The sequence below is a fragment of the Hydra vulgaris genome, chromosome 01 (assembly GCF_038396675.1).
Source record: "Hydra vulgaris chromosome 01, alternate assembly HydraT2T_AEP".
Classification (NCBI taxonomy): domain Eukaryota; kingdom Metazoa; phylum Cnidaria; class Hydrozoa; order Anthoathecata; family Hydridae; genus Hydra; species Hydra vulgaris.
Genome location: NC_088920.1, coordinates 48,410,001 through 48,433,923, shown reverse-complemented (window position 1 = coordinate 48,433,923; position 23,923 = coordinate 48,410,001). Strand labels below are relative to the sequence as shown.

The window sequence follows — 23,923 nt, the reverse complement described above, 5'->3', positions numbered from 1 at the left end:
GACGTCATTTTTAACTGGAGATTTTCAAAATGACTTGATAATTTTTCTGACTTTTGTGATGGCAGATTACAAGTGTGCTTTCACTTTTGAAATAGGAATATTTTCATCCATGGAATCACCAAGAAATCTGTAATTAGGTGCTAGATTAGGAATAGTCATTGCTTACTTTATCTTCGTCACTTGTTTCTTGCAATTTATTATTATAAATTTTTTGGTAAGAATTCTCGTACAACACTTCTTGAAATGCCAAATGCACTCAATAAGTGAAACACGTTTGATACTCAGTTAAAAATGCATTCGCAATGTTTATTATGATTATAAGAGATATTTTCTTAAAACAAAACGTCTTCGTTTTACTTTCTGCCATAAATGTGGGCAAGTTCGTAAAGCTGGTATATGTTTATTGTTATGGTATGGTTTATTGTTGCTTAGTTCTCTATTTCCATTTAAAATAAACGCAGAAATTTGTAACGAGAAACTTATATTTTAGAGGGCGCCAGTTAACCGATATTAGGGGCTTGGGTGGACTGCTCTTCCTCTCCCCCTGCCAATGAATAAGCGGAAAATATCTCGTTTAGTTGCTAGTATTTAAGGCTAATAACAGAGAGCCGTGTTTTTTAACATTTTACATTTTACCTGTAATTTTATTTCCTGAGTGGTAAAGAGAAAATATGGTGTAACAAATATTATAACAGTTTAATGAAATTGATAGATAGAAAATAAGAATAGCATTTCGGCACAATAAGATGTTATTTACTGTTTTACATTAGACTTATATCTCGAACAATAATACCTTCTAAATGCAGAATTGACCGCTGTGCGTCTTTGGGCAATCAAAACAATTTTTATATGAGTCCGTTAATTAAAGCCTAAAAATATCCGTTTCAGTTATATTACTTAATACTAGTTTTTTTTTTGGTAAGTATTATGAAGACTGCTTGTCTGACAACTTTATATGACAAGTTGAGCTTATTGACAAGTTGAACTTGTCATATAAAGCGCTTTTATTTTCTTTTTTATTAGCTTCTTTTTTATTAGTTAACAAGGAATTCAAGTCTATTTAAAAGGTTCCTAACATTGATATAATACCTTGTTTAACTAAATGTGACATTCAGTCAGAGTTACATTCAATATATAATACTTAAATACTCAATTAATATTCTCTTTGAATAAAATAAATAGTTTCAGTTTGCCGGCACTAAAGTTACCAATTTTTATTTAAAATTTATTATTTCTAAAATTTATATCTTTAAAGTTTCTTTAATATAATCATAATACATCAGTATTTAATATAATTATAATACTAATGATCATCAGTAGTATTTTAATTATATCAAAGAAACTTTAAAGATATAAATTTTAGAAATAATAAAGTGTAAATAAAAATTAGTAACTTTACTGCCGGCTAACTGAAATTACTTATTTAAAGTTCTGAAAATTCTTAGCAACGTTAATAGTTATATATCAGTCTGATGTATTACTATTAACATTGCTAAGAATCTTCAAAATTTAAGCTAACCAATTATCTTAATAAGATATCGATTATATTAGATAACATAAATTGGGTATCAGTATATTTGAGTTTGAGGTAAAGCACATTTTAAATTGTGATTTAGGAAATATTATCTTTAAGACTTTGTTTTTGAATTAGAATAGCCTTATAAGAGGTTGCTCATGCTTTTGTCCCCATACTGGACATGCATACTACAGTCATGAGCCAAAATTTTAAGCTTACATCTTATGCAAAATATTTATAATCAAGAACTTTCATTGATTCAGAGTATAATTTGTAGACTTGTTTGCATAGTATTCATATTTGTGTTTTTAAAAGCTTTAAATTTTTACAGGAATGTGTACAGTCTGTACACATTTGTGTGTGTGTGTGTGTGTGTGTGTGTGTGTGTGTGTGTGTGTGTGTGTGTGTGTGTGTGTATGTTTGTTTGTAAAAGCATATATATTTTTTTGATTTTCGCCATTTTTTTCCTAAGCTTTTGTTTGTTGTTTGACTTATTTTTTTTAACAAGGTCTTTAGTGCAAATTAGTTTTATAATATTTACATTATTCCTTCACAAAAAGAACATTATAACTTTTCTTTTTATATTGTAAACAGTACTTTTTTATGTGTGAAATATATTGATTGATTAATTTATGTTACTTTTTCAGGAGAACTTGTAGAAAAGTAAATCTTTTTGGTTTTTGTTTAGTAAATGAAACAATTTAAATTTACATAATGTAATATTTTTTATAGGAAATCTAAAATGGATCTTGACCACATTATGTGGTATCACCCTTTTTTCAGTCGATCAGACTGTGAAAGTTTATTAAAAGACAAACCTAATGGATCCTATTTAGTCAGAGATAGTGAATCAAGCGATGACAAGGTTTTATCAATAAAGTAAGTTTTTCATGTAATAGTAATAGTAATCGTAAATTTTTGCTGTGCTGGCAAAGCCAGTGAGGGTGTTTACATGCACACTTTTATTGCTTTTAATAACAGCTATCAAAGTGTGCATGTAAACACCCTCACTGGCTTTGCCAGCACAGCAAAAATTTACGATTACTATAATTAGCATAACAGTTATGCTTGATTGCTCCTCAAGCAGCAATCAAGAACAACTTTAAAATTATTAACCAATTGTACTGTTACGACTTCATTTGGAAGCAAGTTCCACAGATTTGCAATTCTATTGAAAAAGAAATGTTCTCTTGATGGAAGTCCTGCAAATTCTTTGTACTATTTAAAACAGTTACCTCTCAAGTTGTTATTTACAAATGAAAAACTTTTGTTGATTTATATATTTTCAATGCCGTGAACAAATTTATATAATTAAATCAAGTCACCTCTTTTTCTTTTTTCATTCAGAGTGGTTAAGTCTAAAGAAACAAGTTGATCTTCAAATGAAAGGTTACTTATTGAAGGTACAAGTTTTGTTGCTCTATGTTGCACTCTTTCAATAGCATCACAATCTCCTTTCAGATATGAACCAAACTGTAATAGCAAACTTTAAAAGAGTACAAATAAATGTAAAATAAAGAAAACATAAAAATTTGTAGTCAAATCTTGCAAATGATTTTTTTGCACAACCTAGCATCTGATTTACTTTACCGATTACCATGGTGACTTGATTCTTCCATTTAAGATTTGTATTGAAAATGATACCAAGATCTCTTTCTGATTTAGGTTCCAGCAGTTGAACACCATTAATAAAAAGAGGACTCTTTTTGTTACTTAAACCGTAATGCATGATAACACATTTATTTACGTTAAATCTTAATAGCCAATTTTCGGTCCATTTAAAGGCTCTATCAAAGTCAATTTGAGTTTCTCTCACATGCAGATCAGAATCCACACTTGCTAAAATCTTAGTATCATCTGCATATAACTTTGTGATGTTTTTTATTATCATAGGTAAGTCGTTAATATAAATAACAAAAAGGAATGGACCAATAACAAAAACTTGCACTTAAAATGTCAACCCAGATAGATATAATTTCACCTTTAACTATTCTTTGTCGTCTATTTGTTAGGAATGATTCATTCCATTTCAAAACAAGACCAGTGATTCCATATGCTTTTAACTTTAATATCAGTCTTTAATTTAATTTAACCCACGTTCTTGGTAGTACCGCGCTCAACTTGTTTCTCCGCGCAGCGGCCTTGTTCGTCAAGGTTCATTTTTCGGAGTTATAGAGTTGAGAGAGGGTTATAACCACTATTAAGTAGCCTCCTCATCTGTAGTGGCCTTCTTGGCCTTGAGGAGGTGAATAATAAAAAAAAAAAAAAAAAAAAAAAAAGCGCAACCTTCTACTATCTTACGCGGAACTAAAGTGGAGTTAGCCGATCTAAATTGAATTGGCAGATGATTAGTAGCTAAAGATTCCCTAAAAGTTAATGTAAATGGTAGAGCAAAAGCATTTGATGAATGAGCAGCACTGGATGAAAATTGTCTGGAGCACATGCTTTGTTTTAATCAAGTTTTTAAAGTTGATTTAAAAGATTGTATGTTATTTCTTTAAGAGAAAGATCAGTAACTCTGCAAGTGCAGTTTTGTACTCTTGATTTAAAGAATGTTAGTTCATCTTGGTCTTTAATTACAAAAAGATCCTAAAACCATTTATTTAAAATATTTGAATTTTCCAATTGATCTTGAGATATCATCAGGTTTTCTCAAAGTCTTTATTTACTCTCATTAATTATTATTTAGTCATTTAACTGATTGTTAATGTATTTATGAAGCATTTTGGGGTTTTTCTTAGATTTTAATTCTAAATCTCTTTCATAAGCGAGACAGGCATTTTTCACTTTTAATTTTACAAGATGACATAATTTTTTGTAATCATTACCCTAATTCACATCTTTCCATTTACCAGCACAGTTTATATAATGTAGATTCTTTTTTTCTTCTGATAAGACCTATTCATTTTTTATTTATCCACGGAGTTGCTTTATTTTATAGAAGTGAAACATCAACAGTTGGAATGAATAAATTACTTGCTACGCTAGTATAATAAATCAACTCATCATACATCACATGGACCTGTTTATTCTCAAATAAATTGACCCAGTCAACATTTGAAATAAATTGTGATATTTTATTAAATTTTGCTTTTTTATAAAAGAATTTACATATCTTTCTTTTACAAGCACTTTATTTTTTAAACAGTAATCAAAAAAGATAATTAAATACCCCTTGTCAATATTTCCTTGCACGAATTTTGCCAGATTCAGATGTAAAAATTACATCTGACGTATTTGATGCAACTTCATTTGATATTTGGAATGCAGGGACATTTACATGTTGATATAAAAAGGTTTCATTAAATAGATTTTTAAATTTTTGCTAAATGTCATTATTATTTTTGACTAAAGATGCACTAAGACATATGCCAGAAAAAATCTGCGTGTGTTTGGATGTTGTGTTTACGGAAACTGTGCATCAACAATTAACACCATAATATTCTTAAAAGAATGTCTCAAGAAAAATCTTTTGCCATATTTAAGACCACGCGGGTAATCCGTTATTTTGGCTCAATTTAGCATATGTCACTCTAAGACAACTTTAAACTGACTTAGAGATTATAAAGTAGATTTTGTTGAAAAACACTGCAATTCACCAAATTATCCTGAACTACGTCCTATCGAAAGATATTGAGCTCTTGTCAAAAGAAAAGTAAGGTTCAATGTAAAAGAAGCCAAAAACATGTAAGACTTCAAAAATAAATGGATTAGAGCTACCAAGAAATTCCAGCTCAAGACTGTGCAAAAGATGATGTCGAGTGTAAAGCGCAAAATGCCTGCATTCTTAGGTACAAAACTTCACAAGTTTTCTTAAGTGAAATTTATGATAAGAATCAAGATCATCCATATCAGCAAAATCACTCGGCCTATACAGACAACCAATTAGGTATTTTTCTTGACCAAAATAAACAAGAATCCATACTTGTTCAATTTTGCTTGAACCAAAGGAACCTTCACTTATTTCATATGAATTAATCGAGTTATCAACATAAAGACATACACCGCTTCCTCTTCTACCATCACATCTGTCTTTTCTGTTAAGATTATATCCATTTATGTTAACAACTAAACAATTTTTAAACCTAGTTTCGCTAGCATCAATAAGATTTGGACGATTTGTGTCAATAAATGGTGTAAATTCATCAAATTTATTTTCTAAAGATGTTGCATTTCAAAGTTTCTTTAGGAGCCAAAGGTTTAATATGATTTAAAAATGTTGAACTGTTTTCGGATTGTTTTTGATTAGATAGACTTTTTAAATCTTTGTACTTGATACCCACGGATCAATCGAAAGGGCGGATCTGGTGTCATATCACAATTTAATTTGTTCCTCTCCCTCCTTAATATAAAGTATTGTCTCTCAGCTTCCGTTAAATCAGGGCTATTATATACAGAATTATAAGTTTTGCTATTTCTTAATTTTTTTTGCTGCTAACAGAACTGGATTTCTGATACTTGAATCATGTTGTGTTTTAAAAAGTTATCAATAAGTTTGGTTTTTTCAATATAACAAATTAAAACTTACAAATTATTTAAATTACAAAACTTATTTATCGAATTTTTTTTTTTTTATATATAAAACATTTTTTAAAGAAGCATTTATTAAGCTTTCTGTTTATATTTTTAGTTGGAATAGCAATGTTCATCATTACAAAATCAAGAAAAATGAATCTGGGTTTTACATAGATGTAAGCATTGTACTAATGTGATACTAATAAAAGATTAATGATAATCATTATTATTATTTTTATTTTAATAAATTAAATATCAAATAATAACAATGGAATACTAAAAACCATCTTTTTTTATCTTATATTTTAATAATGAGCAAAGTTTTTATAATAATAAAAATCAAATTTTTTTATTTAATTGTTCAAAATAGTTAACAAAATAAATTTTTATTTACAATAGTAAATAAAAGTAATGTATCAAATAAAAGACAAAAAAAGAGTTTTTAAAAAAAAAATTGACTAACCAACTTGAATAAGACAACATACTACAAGTAAATATTGAATATAAATAGTTATAAATACATATTATTTATTGTTTACTAGCTGTTTAATAACCATAATAATATCTTTTAAAATCTATTATTATTAATTCAAGCAAATAAACTTTCAATGTTAGAACCTAAATAATAAATTTGTACAAAAATAAAAAATTTATGGTGAACCATAATTGCAAAAAATTAAACTTATATTTTTAATAAAAAATGAAATTTACTTATAAATCAAGGTAACTGTATTGGAATGTTAATTTGTCATCTTGTACTCCCTAACTATTGTGATAACTACTCATTATTTATAGAAACTATAAGATAGACTTATTAGAAAATCACCATTTTAATTCTGATAATGTAAATATATATGATAGATTATATATATATATATATATATATATATATATATATATATATATATATATATATATATATATATATATATATATATATATTTATATATTTGTCATATTGTACTCCCTATTATAATAACTACTGGTATATAGAAACTGTAAGATATATAACAATGTAAATATATATATATATTAGATTATATATATATATATATATATATATATATATATATATATATATATATATATATATATAATTTATTATATTCATATCATAAATTTATTATATTTATGATATAAGTATATTATGTATATGATAGGGATGTACGGAAACTAAGATTTAAAAGACAGAAAAAGTTAAAATTTGCTATCTTGCAGATCTAGCTATTTAGGGATAATACTAATTGTTGAAAAACATTTTTTAACATTATACTGCAATTATTTTATGTACTGCATATTGTTAAATATATGTACTGCAAATATAAGTATTTTAACGCACTATGTATTTCACTATAACCACAAATCATCAAGCTTTTTTTTATGCTACGCAATGTCATAGGATTTTAGGATGTAGCTATGCCTTGTTTGAACAAGTTTAATGTTATATGGAAAAAAGATGACTAGCTAATTAGTAATTACTTATTACAATTTAGTAAATGAATTAGGGCGTGAATTATAAAACTAATTTAAAAATGTTATCTGTTCTCCATGCTCAGGCAACAGCCAGTTTCTTTTGGCTCCAAATATGTTTCCTGTTGTGCTGAACAGAGGTTCACTTTTAAGGATGAAGGGGTTGCATCAATTTTTATTAAGAACCTTGCCAAATCCTACTTGTTAGTGTCTATCAGAGCAGGTGTAATTGTAAGCACCCCACCACTTATAAGGGAATTAATTTTTTGGTAATGTTGATAGCCTAAAGGAGAAGTTGACTTTGTCCATGTTCAAACACACAGGTATGAATCAATTTTAAGACAAACATTATCTTTGTATTCAATGAAAATGACTGTTAAAATCAGGTTATTTGGTAGTGGTGTTATAATGAAGTGCTTGCTTCATAAGCGAGAGGTTCCGAGTTCGATCCCCATCACATCCTTGGTAGTAACTTGTTTCTCCACGCTCAACTTGTTTCTCCACGCTCAACTTGTTTCTCCACGCTCAACTTGTTTCTCCACGCAGCGGCCTTGTTCGTCAAGGTTCGTGTTTTGGAGTTATAGAGTTGAGAGAGGGTTATAACCACTAAAGTACTAACCGTATAAAAATTAATAAAGTAAAGTACTAAAAAACTAACTTCTAGAGGGTTACTAACCACTTAAGTAGCCTCCTCATCTCTTGTGGCCTTTTCGGCCTTTTCGGAGGTGAATAACAAAAAAAAAAAAAAAAAAAAAGGTTTAATTTCATCAACAACAGTTTTGATTTCAGTTGCTTTGTCCCAAGCATAGTCAAGAAATGGTATGATATCTGATATTACTGGGCACATATCTTTCGTATTACTTTCAAAGTGTTTTAATATGCATACAATTATTTCAGCATGTTACCATTGATTTTCTGTAGTTTATCTAATTCTGTAGTTATAAAATCATTAATTATTATTGTTTTTGAGTGGTGATAAGAAATAATTTTTCTTGGGTACATTTTAAGTGCTTCAACAGCAGTTCTTTGATTCCAACATCCCTTCTGATTTACAATGCTAAAATGTGAAGTTGAGATTACTTGCTTTTGATGCACGCGGAATGTTAAAACTTGATAAGTTTGAGTTTCTATTACCATCTTCTAGACCTTTATGCAGATAAAAAATTAAATCGGACAACTGCGTTCTTCTTGCAATAATACGTTGTTTTAAAGAACTCATAAATTCTATGCTCAATGATGACTTAATTTCAGCCTGTCAAACATAAATGTCAATGGTGCATCCCCAGAAATTAAGTTAGCATCCTTGCGACAAAGTGACTCAACAGCTAATTTTACCAGCAAAAGTACTGAGGTAGTAGCTGAAACTGTTTCAAAATCAGTTTCTGTAAAGTTTATATTAAGTTTTAAATCTATATGTGGTTTTTGAATGCATGAATTTAATTTGTAAAAACATTTGAGCATTGCTAATAGGCTATTCCAGCTAGTTTTGGAATCTGCAATTAAGAAGTATTCTTTACGAAATTTGAGCTTTACATAATTCTGTAGTACCTCATTTTTTAATGATGAACGTTTGAATATTTGCACAATTTTCCTTACATTTTTTATATGTGGACCAATTTGACTATGTGTTTTTTCTGTATCTTGTTTTTGTATATCGTAATCCATCATTAATCCTTCCTCGTATGTATTTGAAATATTTTCAAAGGCACCATAGTTTTCGTGCTCTTTGGCATCTGAATATGAGTCAAAGTCTATTGATATTCGAGCTAAAGGTTCTTTCTTCTGTTGTTTCTTTCTTATAGAGAATATCTACAACTGCAATTGAATTGCATAGGCCAAACACAAATGCTGAGCAGCTGGTAATAATTTGCCTACTTTTTGCATAACTGCTGCACCATCATTTGTTGAACAAACAGTATTCTTTTCTAATGACAAACCATACTGATTCAATTTTTTACTTAAAAGTAAAAAACAATTTTCTGCAGGTAAACCTTCATTGATTCGGAGAAGTCCTAAATTCCAAAACTTTGACTCCGAGTGAAGATTCAGATTTATTTATCACTGGTTCCTTAAGGAAGTTCACTCATCAAAAGTAATACTAAAACCATTTCCATTTAATTTATATTTTGATATTTCTTTAATTACTAACTGTCAAATAGTTTCACTATAGCTAGTGACAATTTATAATTTTTTCGCACTCTTACGCTTTGCACTATGCCCTTTTTCATCTTCGAGAAAGAAAAACCAAACAGAGTAGTTATCTCTGCCTGTTGAATGCCCAATAAACTTTTTAATTTCACTCTCCATTGGCTAAATTAGAATACTATCTGAATTTGTAAAAATGGTTCACATATTTTATCCTTACAATGTTTATATCAGTCGCATAATGTGACTGATATAAACATTTAATATTTAAATGAAATGAATTTAAATAAGTTTAAACTTAAAAATGTTACTTTTTTAAACTTACAAAAGTTGTTCTTGGTAATTATTTAAAAAAACTATCAAAGAAATTGGTATATAAAGATTTTGTAATTTGTTAAAATGTGAACTCGTTTTTTACTTTTAGATCCTCACCGTATAACTAAAAGTGTAAAATAAAGAACTCAAGTACTAAAGAATGTTTAATGCATTGCTTGAAAGTATACACATTTATGATTGTTTCAAAAAAGAATAAAAACAACAACCCATAATTATAAACCTCTTGGGATTTTAAATGATTTTAAAAATGAGTGAAGTAATAATGAGAAGAGTTTCATCAAAGAGTTGCAATGTATCAGAGTTTGACAACTTTACTTTTATATATTTGGTTTTTACTCAAACAAAGAGTTAAATACATGATAGAATAAAAAATATTTTAAAAATAAGCAGCAAATGTTTACAAATTTTCATGTATTTATAATCTGAAAAATGACAATGTGATACGTCTCAAAAATATTTTAATATCTACTTAAATGTTTTAATACTTTAATTAAAACTTTTGTTATAAATCAATTTAAAAAGTACATGAAGTAAACAAATATTGCTAAAAATAATAAATAATAAAACAACCATTCAAATACCGAAATACCGGTATTTTAGCCTTTTAATATCGGTATTCGAAACTAGACAAAATCGACTGAAATCAATTATTTTCTTTTAGTAATTAGTACTATATATATATATATATATTAGTACTTTTTATATATGTATATATATGTGTGTGTGTGTATATATATATATATATATATATATATATATATATATATATATATATATATATATATATATATATATATATATATATATATATATATATATATGTATATATATATATATGTATATATATATATATATATATATATATATATATATATATATATATGTATGTATGTATGTATATATATATATATATATGTATATATATATGTTTATATATATAAAAATATATATATATATTTATATATATATATATATATATATATATATATATATATATATATACATATATATATAGTACTATAAATAATTAATTTCTATTATCAATTATCAAAATACTTGTTTAATAAAAACTAAAAAGTTTTATTGTTTAAACAAAAATACTATTTTTTTATTTATTTTTTTACTAATTTTATTTAAGGATTTAGAGATAAAGTAATAGAATTAAATTTGCCAAAAAAAATAATACTTTAACAGGCCTTGTTGTGTTTTTGTTGAAGAGAATTAATTCGTTTTTAGTTTTTTTAATGTAATACATTTAAGAACATATAATTGTGTTTGCATATATCTTATTAGTAACAAATAAAATGTATCAATAAACTGTTTATAATCTTTATTAAAAATACTATATTAAATACGTAAAAAGTAAGATAAATAAGTTGTGATAAACAAAAAAAAATAAGATTGTTTTAAGAAATAAATTTTAAGAAAATATTATCTTTTTCGAATACCAAATTTAGATGCTATTAACAATATTTGTTGAAATAGTTTAAATATTATTTAATGTGGTTTAAAATATATGTAAGTGTAACTCGAGTTTAAAATACTTTCAAAATATCAATGGTTTTCAGGCTCCTGTGACAAACAAGATCTTAATAACATCAACCCATTAAACGCAAAGGGTTTTAAAGTATTTTTAAATTGTTTTTTTATCTGTCAATACTTCGTTTTTGTAAAAATAAGCACCTATTTATTTAAATAAAGTAAGCCCTCAATTCAAGTTAAAATTCTAATGTTTTTTTGGTGTATGTTATTAATAGTACAATATTATTATTATTTATGCAAATTATTTCTATATATATATATATATATATATATATATATATATATATATATATATATATATATATATATATATATATATATATATATATATATATACATATATATATATATATATATATTTATATATATAAATATATATATATTTATATATATATATATATATATATGTACACATATCTATCGATCTATATTTATATATATATATATATATACATATATATATATATATATATAAATACATATATATATATATATATATTTATAAATACATATATATATATAAATATATATATATATATATATATATATATATATATATACACATAATTTATTTAAAACTATTGAAGTTTATTGAGTTATGTCTTGTTACAAATAGTTTTTTAATTTTATTCCACTTAGAAGACATTTTTTTTATATACTAATTGTTCAAACTTATTTTAGAGTGAAGTTGGAGTAAGTCGTGTTATTTTTCCCACATACGATGACTTAATTCAATATTTCAAAGTTCCACGTGATTATGTTCCTTATCTTAAAAATCCTGTACTCAGGAATTCTCAGTCAGAAAAAATGGAAGATAATGATTCTGGTTAGTTTGTATTCTTGATTTTAAATTTCTTAATTTAAATTTCTTTAAATTGATTCATAAAAATATTTTATAAAAAAACATATGCTCATTCAGGCTTGGCCAGGAAGCTGTGCAATTTTAAGTCTTTATATGACCACACAAATAATACTTTGTTTTGACAATTTAACCATGGTTTTTAACTGTGCTATTATATGTGCTAAAAATGTGCTTTTATGTGCTTTATATATGCTAAAAAAATTGTTTTTTAATTACGTTGAAAATAAATAACTTGGACATGTTTATCTATACTAACGTTTTTTTATTAGCAAAATGCTTTTAAATAAAGTAGCTAATGATTTTAATTAAAGTATCTTTAAAAGTTGTATAAATTTTTATTTATAATGTTTAATTATTTAAGATTTTTTAAAGTAAAAATAAAGTCAAAATTATTAAAAAAAAGTTAAGGAACGACTTTAAACAGCGATGGTCTCTTTAATAAACTTTATATAGGAATCATTAAAGTTAATTAACTCGGAATTCTGAGTTATTTTTGAAAAAGAAAGATTTTGTTGAGAAGAAAAAAAAAAGGTTAACTTTTTTGAAAGCCGTTTGAATTGAATAACTTGGATCTTTACCTATGTTTTTATATTATTGAAACACATTTTACAAATCACTGCTAATGATTTTTTATAAAAATAATAATGAATAATATATTTTTTTTAATATTCATATAAGTATGTAATTTTTATTATAAATGTCTTTGAATAAAAAAAAATTATATCAAATTTTCAAATAAACGATTTAATCATTTTTACTTTTATTTACGTTACTGCAAAGAATTGTTAAGAATCCTTTTTTTTTAACTTTTAAATGTGCGCATTCATTGATCAATCATTAGAAGTTAGTTGTTACTTAATTTAAAAAGGGTTTTAAATAATATTATAGTTGAAAAACATTAGTTATGATAAACAATTTAAAGTTATTTCTTCCGAGCGTAATTTAGATAATCTTATCATTTTAGTTTATTATTTATTTGAGTTAAATTTTAGTTTTAGTTTTTTCATTTTAGTTTTAGTTAAGTTATTTTTATTTTATTATTATTAATTTTTTTTACGAAGTTTTCTTTTAAGTTTTTTCATAGTTTAGTTAAAATAATTTTTTTCAGCGGGTTTGTAAAATTTATATAAATTTCAAAACATATCATACATAAAATCAAATAATAATTGCATGGTCATATTATAATGTGAAATCCCATGCCTTCCTGGCCAAGCCTGCTCATTTAAAAAGATGATTTTTAAAATTAGGTTGTTGTTGACATTTTGACATTGATATACCATAGCTGATACTATTTTTGATGTTACATAACTGTAGTTATCCTTCTTTTTGATTTTGACATACCATAGCTATGATTGATATTGACCATAACTGACATTTATATTCACCATAGCTGACAATATTTTCAACTTAATCAGATTATTTGGAAATGACATTTTATTGATAAATATTATCTATAATAAGAAAATGATATCTAACCTCAAGGTTTTACTTTGTATGTTTAGTTACATTTTTTTTTAATGAATTATTTTGAATGAAATATTGCAATTGCGTAATTTTCAATTGACAAAAAAAAAAAGGGAGCTGTTTAATCAGTTAACAAAATATTGAAAAAAATTCAAAAGTTTGACGATATACTTAGAATAGTTTGCTTTATTGAACCCAGACCATTTGATAAAATAACTACTTAAAGTGCAGTATTTAGTGAATGCATCAATGAATTCCAACTACTTAAAGTGCAGTATTTGGTGAATGTGTCAATGAATTCCAACTACTTAAAGTGTAGTATTTGGTGAATGCATCAATGAATTCCAACTACCTAAAGTACAATATTTGGTGAATGTATCAATGAATTCCAACTACTTAAAGTGTAGTATTTGGTGAATGCATCAATGAATTCCAACTACCTAAAGTGCAGTATTTGGTGAATGTATCAATGAATTCCAACTACTTAAAGTGCAGTATTTTGTGAATGTATCAATGAATACCAACTACTTAAAGTGCAATATTTCGTGAATGTATCAATGAATACCAACTACTTAAAGTGCAATATTTCGTGAATGTATCAATGAATTCCAACTACTTAAAGTGCAGTATTTGGTGAATGTATCAATGAATTCCAACTACTTAAAGTGCAGTATTTGGTAAATGTATCAATGAATTCCAACTAATTACATGTGGTCAATTTATTAATAAATTCAATTAAGTTATTATAAGAAACTTTAACAGTTTTTTATTCTAGCTTAATTAGATCAACAACTTAAAAGTTTTATATAGTTAAGTTTGGTTTTAGGAAAAATAAACCAGTTTGTTCTGCAATTTAATTTGGAGAAAGGCCAAAATAAATAAAAATTAATTAACTTTTGGCTTTCAAAACATATAGGCCATGAGTTAAGCATATTGGTTAAAACATTCAAGCTAAACCATCTTAAATAGTTAGATTTGTTCAGTTTCAGCAACCAATCTGTTAACAGGCCTGTTATGAGTTATCTATAATAAGTTTGAATTAAACTTATGCAGTTTAAATAAATGTAACCATTTTGGGGGTTTTATACTGTGTGAACCTGTTTTAAAATATGTTTCTAAATTATCATTTATTGTCAATTTAAATTAATTTATCCTTTATGAAGAAAAATTGTTAGATCAAGACAAAAATGTTGATGCTGATTAATTAAAAATTTGCCAAATAAGCTGAAGCTAATGAGTGCATTACTATTGATTATACTTCAAGTCATTTAACCATTAATTTTAAATAAATAAAAGTTTCATTTGTTTGAATATCAACTATATAATAGAAAAAGATGTTTAGGAAGTTATAGGAAATATATATTTATACATATATATATATATATATATATATATATATATATATATATATATATATATATATATATATATATATATATATTTAAGAATTTCTGAATTCCATACCCATGTTGGAATGTGTATTCTATACATATTTCTCTCATTTGTTTAAACTGTTGGGTGCAAGAAAAAAGGTTAGTTAAAAAATATAAATACAAAAAAAAAAAAAAATGGATATAAATGGTAAAAAACTGGTAAAACTGTCAGATAAATCATGGAGAAATATAAACACACAGGTAAAACTGTAAGGTCTAATAAATCTTGTTTGTTAAGATTCGTGGTTCGAAGTTATAGAGTTAAGAGTTATAACCACAATTAAGTAGCCTCCTCGTCTGCAGTAGCATTTTCCACCTTAGGGAGGTGAATAACATAAAAATAATAAAATTTTACATAAAAAAAGGAAGATAGTTACATTTTTAATGCCATTAAAAAAGAAAAATCACATTTTCTGAGATAAAACTAGATTCAAACCTGTCAAATATGTCCAATTGAAACTCAAATGAAACCATCCAGGGTGGAAAGCAAACTTGAAAACTCTTTGTTAGCAAAATCAATCACAAAAAAAGATTAGAGTGGTGCATTGAGCACAAGAATTGGATATGTGAAAAAAGTTATTTGGAGCAATGAGTTTCATTGCTCCAAATAACTTTTTTTAAAAGAAAAACTAATCGCAAAGGTGCAAAAAGCAGTTGCAATTTGCAATCGCAATACACTTCATTCAAGCTCTTGATATGTTATGTATATATAATGACCATTAGGGGGTTGATTTTTTTACAACTATACATGGGTATAGTGCCAAAATCTGACATTCTACATGAGATTACCAATTGCAAAAGTTTTACTGACTAAAGTTTCAAAAATGTCCCCCGTAAGTAAAATAATATAACGTAAAAATCGACAAATTAACAGAAAAATAGCAATTTATTTTTACAAAACTTTCTGTTCATTAATATACAAAGATCAATTGTTTGTGCAATTTAAAAGTTGTTGTGCAGAATAAATCTGAAGTTCATCTTGTCAATATCTTTTGCATAAATTTCTTGCATAATTTTTATGGCTCTTTCCGCACAGATATTAGATCTCTGAATTCCTTGTATGCGACTGGGCTCCTGGGACCAAAATGTTTTCAAGGTTTTCATGGCTGTAGTTGAAGTTATTGCTTGCTCTAAATTGTTAAAATTATGTTCTGAGTATTGCATGTCAGAAAACCATATATCAGACCAGGCTGATGTAATGAAGTCACAAACCATGCGAAGTTGATTATTATTCGACTCATTTAAAATATATGCCAGAAGAGCATAGATTGCTTTTGAAATCTATCTGGCATTGTTCAATGATGGCAGACTTTTGAATTTTATAGCCGGATAGCTACCATTCACCTTCATGTATCGGTAACTTTGTACCAACTCAAACAAAAAGTCCATATCATCTCTCTATTTATTAGTCTTTACTTTACAAATTTTTTCACCTTGCTTAAAGTTTGATTTTAAATTTTCATAGTTTTTTTGCAGGTTTACAATAAATTTGTAATGTATTTCTGGTGATGAGCTTTTTCCTTCATCTAAAATTTCATTCATGGAATGCTTCAAAATTGTGTCTAACACATGATGCTGACAACCAATAAATTGAACTGGTTCAAGATTTTTTCTTTCAAATTCTCTTTGAAGTTGGCTTACAACTCCATTTTTACTTCCAGTATTAACACTTGTGGTATCAGATATTATAACTTTAATACTACTCCATAGTTGAAATTTATCTAGCACTTCAGCTATTCCACTGTAAATACTATTAGCTTTACCATCACCCAGTTTCAAAATGGCTAACTTGACCTCCTTTTCTGCATTTTTTAAAATCAAGACTTGATACTCAATCCCGGAAATTCTTTTACCATCAAAATGCAACACCCAATCATCATTTTTTAAATGATTAATCATATGCTTTTCCATTTTTTGAGCTTCTGACATTGTAGCTCTATAAACCCCAGATTTGGATGGTGCTTGCACATTAACACCACATTCAGATAAATTTTTGCAAACTTCTGCTGATCTCTTAATACTTAGTTTTGACTTCTTAACTAAGTTAACAGCAACAGGGGTGTTCTCATATTTTCTCTTTGTTTTTTGGCCTGGCGGATTATAATCAGAATCTTGCTCATCATCTTGTTCATTGTCTCCTTTATTGTCATCACTGACCTCTACTGTACCTGTTTCAGCTATGATAGTTCTCTTCTTGCCAGCTTTAGATGGATGTACTTTAACAATTTTTGATGTGCAATAACCAGCTTGACCATCAGTTTTCACCTGTAATATATAAAATTCTTTATCTTCATTGCTAAGCCAGTTACCATTCACTTTGGTTATATCAAATAAATAATTCCACTTTTCTTCAAAACATTGTTTGGATTTTTGAACAGAATGATATTTCTTAATAAGAATTTCTACTTTTTTTGTTATAGACCTTTCATTAATTTTTTGGTAAACTCAGCTTAAGCCATAAATCAGATAATTCTGCGCCAACCATTTTACATCTGGAGTACACAGAATTCTCTAAATTTGATAAGTAATTATACCGACCAATAACAGAATAAGCTTTTGGCATTTTATTCATAATGCCAAGTGGCTGCAAAACTTTGTGTATGTGAGATCTTGTTGATTTTGATTTCTCAAAGTGGACTAGATTTTTTGTCCAGGCTTTGATATTTTCAGGTTTTTCAGCTATCTCGGAGCTTATTCTGGACATTCTAAAATATAAAATAAATTGAAATAATTTTAAGTTACATGCAAAATTAAAATAAAATCTAGTAAACACAAAGAATCACCTTGATTGGAGCACGTTTATCTTGTCTGCTAATGACAATAATTCAATCTTGTGCTTGCAGAAATCGATAACATCGGATCCATTCAAACAATGTATACTGAAACTTATATACTTATATGTTTGTTTATTTGTATCACGCTACACCAATGATATTGTAATTATTATAATTACAACATCTTTGTGCTACACATTAAAAATTGTTAAAAAACATTTACAATTTTTTATTTTCATATTACAATTTCATATTTATGGGTGACATTTTTGCAATCAAATGTCTTAAGGTATACATTTTTATAAATAAATATAAAAATGTCAGCTTTTAAAAATATACCCATTGATTTTAAAAAAAAAAAAGTTGAAAAATCAACCCCCTAATGACCATATTTTGAAAATAGTTTCAAGGTTCAAAACTTTATCAACAAGCTTCTTTGCATTAAATACTTCTTACATGGAACCTCTAAATATGACTTAATGTTTCAACTGGATAACCATTCCAAACATACAGCTCAGTTAAATAAAAGTTTGTCTAAAGTATAAATTAATAACAGTTATGTTTTTTCGCTAGTCTCACAATTCTATCAGATTTGTCTTATATTACTTGTTACACAAGGTTAAGAAAATTGTTGTTGCTGTTTTTTTTTGTTGTTGAATTTAATATGGCTTTTTTTTTTTACACTTAACTGTATTTTATTGAGCACCAATCGTCAGAAAAAGTACTAGAATGTGCCCCTCATGCAATGTGTTCAGTAATATTGAGAAAATTTTATTCAACAGTGTTTAAAATGTTAAATAACTAGTTGATATGGGTCAAACAACTATTTTGACTAAACTACTATTTAAACCTTACAAAATAAATTATTCAAATTTATACACATAATAAATTTATTTAAATAAAAAAAAGTAATAAATACTTTTAAAAATAAAAAACTAGATATTTTAAAATATTATAGGAATACAAATAGCCAGAATATCTTCAAAAAACAAATTTTAAACAGTAATATAATTTAAACAATAATCAACATTAAAATTTTTTTATTTATCAAAAATCAGCTTAAAGTAGTTTCAAAGCTCTAATTACTTGTTTTTAAATTGCTTCCCTCACATTTCTATTTTAATGTATTTAGATATTTTATTAATTGCTTCCTCCACATCTTTGTTTTAATGTATTTAGATATTTTATTAATTGCTTCCTCCACATCTTTATTTTAATTTATTTAGATATTTTATAAACTGCTTCCCCCATATCTCTATTGTATTTAGATATTTTATAAATTGCTTTAGACTATTCAGATGAGGAAGATGATAGAAACGATGCAGAACCTATTAAATTATTTTTTAAGCAACAATTTGCAGTTATTAATAAATCAAGGTAAAAGTTTTTATAAATTTAAAACATTTACAATTTAAGTTGTTTAAAGCAGGTTGCTGGTTCCATTTGTTGTAGAACAGCAGTTCCAATTGTTCAGTTGTTTAAATCAATTTACTGGTTCAATTTGTTGTACAACATGGGTTCCATTTATTGTACAGCACTGGTTTCATTTACTATTAATATTTATAATTAATGGTTATTATTTAATGGTTGTTGTTGTTAACTATTTTTTTAATTTCTAGTTTTTTTTTATTATAATTTATTGCATATGAAAAAAAAAGTAGCTTTCTCCATTGTTATGGCCCCCTGGGTTTAGGGAATGTGCATATACATTTACATAAATATATTTACAAAAGCTTGAGTGCATAAATTGACTTTGTTAAAAAAATTACAATGAGAGTCTTGCAAGAGCCCCAAATCAAGTTTGGAGTTCAGAATAAAAATCAAAACATCAGGGTTAAAACATCTATTGTATAAAGAAGGATTGCAGAACATGAGTCTTTGTACAACCAAAAAATAGAGTCTGATGAAATTTTTATACCTCTGAAAAATAAGCCCCGATGAGCAAGTTCAGTTTGGTACTCAAAGGGTATTAGTGGCTTTCATGCGTAGTAGTGTAGTGGTAGATTGCTCACTTCATAAGTGAGAGGTTCCGAGCTCAATTCCCACCATGTCCCTGATAGTACCGCACTCAACCTGTTTCTTCGCACAGCGGCCTTGTTCGTCAAGGTTTGCGTTTCGGAGTTATAGAATTGAGAGAGGGTTATAACCACAAGTAGCCTTCTTATCTGTAGTGGCCTACTCGGTCTTGGGGAGAAGAATAACAAAAAAAAAAAAAGAATACTATTGTTTATATACAACAAGACAGCTCGCTTTTGCTCTAATAATTGCTTTAATAAATAGAATGTTTAATTCCAGCGTGTGCTTGTGTCTTGTTTTAATTGGTGGTCTGGAAATTTAAGTTCTTGGCGAATGCATTTTAGTTTTTCTTGTGCTATTTTAGAATGGTTAGGAATGGTTAGTGAAAGTTATGGATGGTTAGGAATGGTTAGTGGAAGAAGTCGGTAGGGATAGTTAGTAAAAGAAATGGGTGACATTTTGTCTTACAGCTACCATCTCTGTTATTTCTATTTGAGAATTTAGCAATACATTGACCGTAGTAGATGAATAAAACACTTGACACATGAATAAAAACACTTGACACATGAATAAAAACACTTGACACTTGAATAAAACACTTGTAGTAGATGAATAAAACACTTGACAGAACCATATTCTGCATCTCATACATCTTTTATCATATTGGTTTCGCTGTCATGGACAAGAAAATAGTTCTTGCTATGTGAAATGTTCTATATTTCTACAATAGTTCTTAGTTCTTTTTCAACATTTTTAAATTTTATTTATAACAATATTATTCAAGTTAAAGATATTTTATAAAGATAAAGACTCACAATTTTTATGTGGTTTCAAATTAAATTTAATTACAATGCAGTACTTTAAAATGTACAACTGGCATAATTAAACTTTTAACTATGTAAATATCTTTATTGAGTAAAGTTACATTTCCTCATGTTATGCTTTTCCGTTAAGCAACATATCTCATAACAAGGTCTAATATGTATGTATAAATATATAAACATCATCATTGTCATCTTCATCATCATCATCAGCATCATCATCATCATCTTTATCTGAAGCCTGTTCATACCAAATGCTGATACCCATTCATCTGTATCCTCATTGATCAACATACCCATTCCACCTTAATCTTCTCCGAAAAACATTGTTTGATACACTCACTTTTTCTAATTGCTGTCTAATTTCATGGCTTCTTGTCTTGTTGAGTTAAAGTCCCACCACACTTTCATGATCATCTTTTCTCTTGACAAATACTAAACCATATAAACAGAAGAGAGTTTCCAAAATTGAAACAGCGTCCTAATTGAAACAGTTGTATTTATTTTTAAAATAAAATATCTTATGACCATATTTTGCATTTTTTTAGTAAAATATTTTTTTTTTTTGTGTGTGTGAGCATTATTCTGCAATTTCAAGCATTCCTTAATTAGAGCAAAATGCTTAACAAAACCAAATTTATTTCTAATAACAGTGCCATCAATTAAGTTGAATTATGGTTAAAGTAAAGTTGTCTGTATTAATCAAATCATAAGTGTTTCATAGTTGAACCATCTTCGGTTAAGAAGTATTTATTCCCAGGTGCTCAGTAACTCTCCCCTACTAAAGTTTGTATAAATATGTAAGGATATTGTATGCCAGCATATAAAGAAATAGCAAAAATATACCCATATTATATGCCAGTGTTTAATAAATAATAAATGTATGCATAGATTTATAATGTATTATAAATTTTTGTTCAAGCCCTGGCAATTAACCCTTGTTAAATCTTATATTTTTGTCAGAGCTGGTGCTGGGTTTGTAAAAGTCTCTTATATACTGGGGCCCAACTCACTACCTCTACCATCTAGTTAATTAAGTAATTATTTAATAATTTTATTTTTCATTTCCTTATTCTTTATTATTTAAAAGTAAGATTCCTTACTTTTCAAATAAGTAATTTATTATATAAATTATTGTTTTTCAAGATCAGATGAATCTTTTTACGAAATGCTGAATGACTATGTAAATAAAGGTGTAAATCGAGATTTTACAAGGTTTGCGTCAGGTTCTTTAAAACCTACATTTCTGCAGCAACTTATAGTAAAAGCAGGAACCGATTTTCAATGGTAAATTTTGAATATTTAAAATTTTTTTTGTTACTTCTACTTTTGAATTGTGTCTAATATGATCTCAATTTAATGAAATTTTTAAAAAATTTTATCGCAATAATTTTTGTGTGTATTTAACTATTTAGTGCTCTGAGTTCATATTTACAGAGGCTTCATCTTATTCATGAACTATTCGATGTTGGAAGCAATATTAAAAACGTGAGCAATAAGCTTTTTAAGTATCTTACATACATTCTTAAATGCATTGTATTTTCAGAAAAGTTAGGTTAAGAGCCCTCCTCGTCCCACTTGCTTAGTAAAACTCATTCATCATGGTATAAGTTTTGGCATATTTTCAGAAAGTTTTTGAAAATACTGCAGAGACATGTCCTGAATCCAAACTCTTTTTGTTTTGTCATCAGTTCCGAAATTTAAGAGCAGCATACTTGACGAATCTTTGATTTTGTTTCCTTACAAATGTGTTTTATTGAGTTAAGATCTGGTCTGTTGCTGAGTTAAGATTTGGTCTGTTGCTCAAGAACTATACCATTAATTATTTTGATATTAGGCAACATGCACAATCTTGCATAATGAAAGTTGATAGATGAATTTTGAAAGTATTTCGAAGTTTTTGCTTTAAACACCTTATAACTCAGAATTCGTTGATTGATTTTTTTAGAAAAATGTTTAATAAACGTGCTGCAAAATTGAAAAAAAGTGCAAACATTGTTACTTGAAAAAGTGTTTGTTCAAACAGTTTAAATTAGGCTTCAAAAAGACCATGTTGCATTTCGCCACAAAAAGCATTGCTTATGGCTGCTATGGTTAAGAAAAGAATTGCATTTGCTTGTATGCATAAGCATTAGACACCAGAAAAATGGTCTACCCTCGTGTAGTTGCTGAAAGAAATTTTCTACTGATAGGTAGAGGTCAAATGCTAGTGCAATGCCCCCTTGGTTCTGACCATTTTATAAAAATCAATAAGATAAAAAAGTGATAAACCAGTCTTAAAGAGCTAAAGTTTTTTTCTGTGTCGGCATCAGTAACATATAAAAGGTGATAAATCAGCCTTAAAGAACTAAACTTTTTTCTCGTGTCGGCATCAATAAAATTAAAAAGGTATAAATATAATCATATAAAAATCAGTCTTCAAGAACTAAACTATTTTTTTCATAAAGGATAGAAACAGTTATGTAATATACAAAAAGAGGAAAGCAGCTGTAAGTCGATGTAGCAGCACTCCTTGAATATTCTACCAGTTTGACAGTCGATGTAGCAGCACTCCAATGTATTACCTAATTGTCAGTTAATGTATACAGTAAAAAAATAATTTTAAAAATAACTGGTAAAAAAAAAGCATTTTTTCATAAAAGTTGAACAAATGAACAAAAAGGTTTTGTTGCAATTTAAAACAAAACACTTTTGAATTTTTTGAGAAGACTAATATATATATATATATATATATATATATATATATATATATATATATATATATATATATATATATATATATATATATATATTATTGTGTGTGTGTATATATATATATATATATATATATATATATATATATATATATATATATATATATATATATATGTATATATATAAATATATACATATATATATTTATATATAAAATAATATATGTAAAGCATTAAAACATCATATACAGTATCATACATATATATATATATATATATATATATATATATATATATATATATATATATATATATATATATATATATAAATATATA

General features: G+C 26.7%; 1 protein-coding gene across 2 annotated transcripts in view; it reads left to right on the top strand.

Moving 5' to 3' along the window:
• The first annotated feature begins 576 nt into the window (after positions 1-576).
• The window catches only part of LOC136075396 (phosphatidylinositol 3,4,5-trisphosphate 5-phosphatase 2A-like), a 94,041-nt gene continuing 70,694 nt past the window's right edge, over positions 577-23,923 (top strand). For both annotated transcript variants that reach the window (XM_065788431.1, XM_065788430.1), the window contains exons 1-7: positions 577-918; positions 2,249-2,395; positions 6,147-6,207; positions 12,206-12,350; positions 19,347-19,434; positions 22,041-22,181; positions 22,310-22,382. In XM_065788431.1, the coding sequence (XP_065644503.1) occupies positions 2,259-2,395; positions 6,147-6,207; positions 12,206-12,350; positions 19,347-19,434; positions 22,041-22,181; positions 22,310-22,382 (645 nt within the window). In that variant the 5' untranslated portion in view covers positions 577-918; positions 2,249-2,258. The remainder of the gene's footprint in view (positions 919-2,248; positions 2,396-6,146; positions 6,208-12,205; positions 12,351-19,346; positions 19,435-22,040; positions 22,182-22,309; positions 22,383-23,923) is intronic.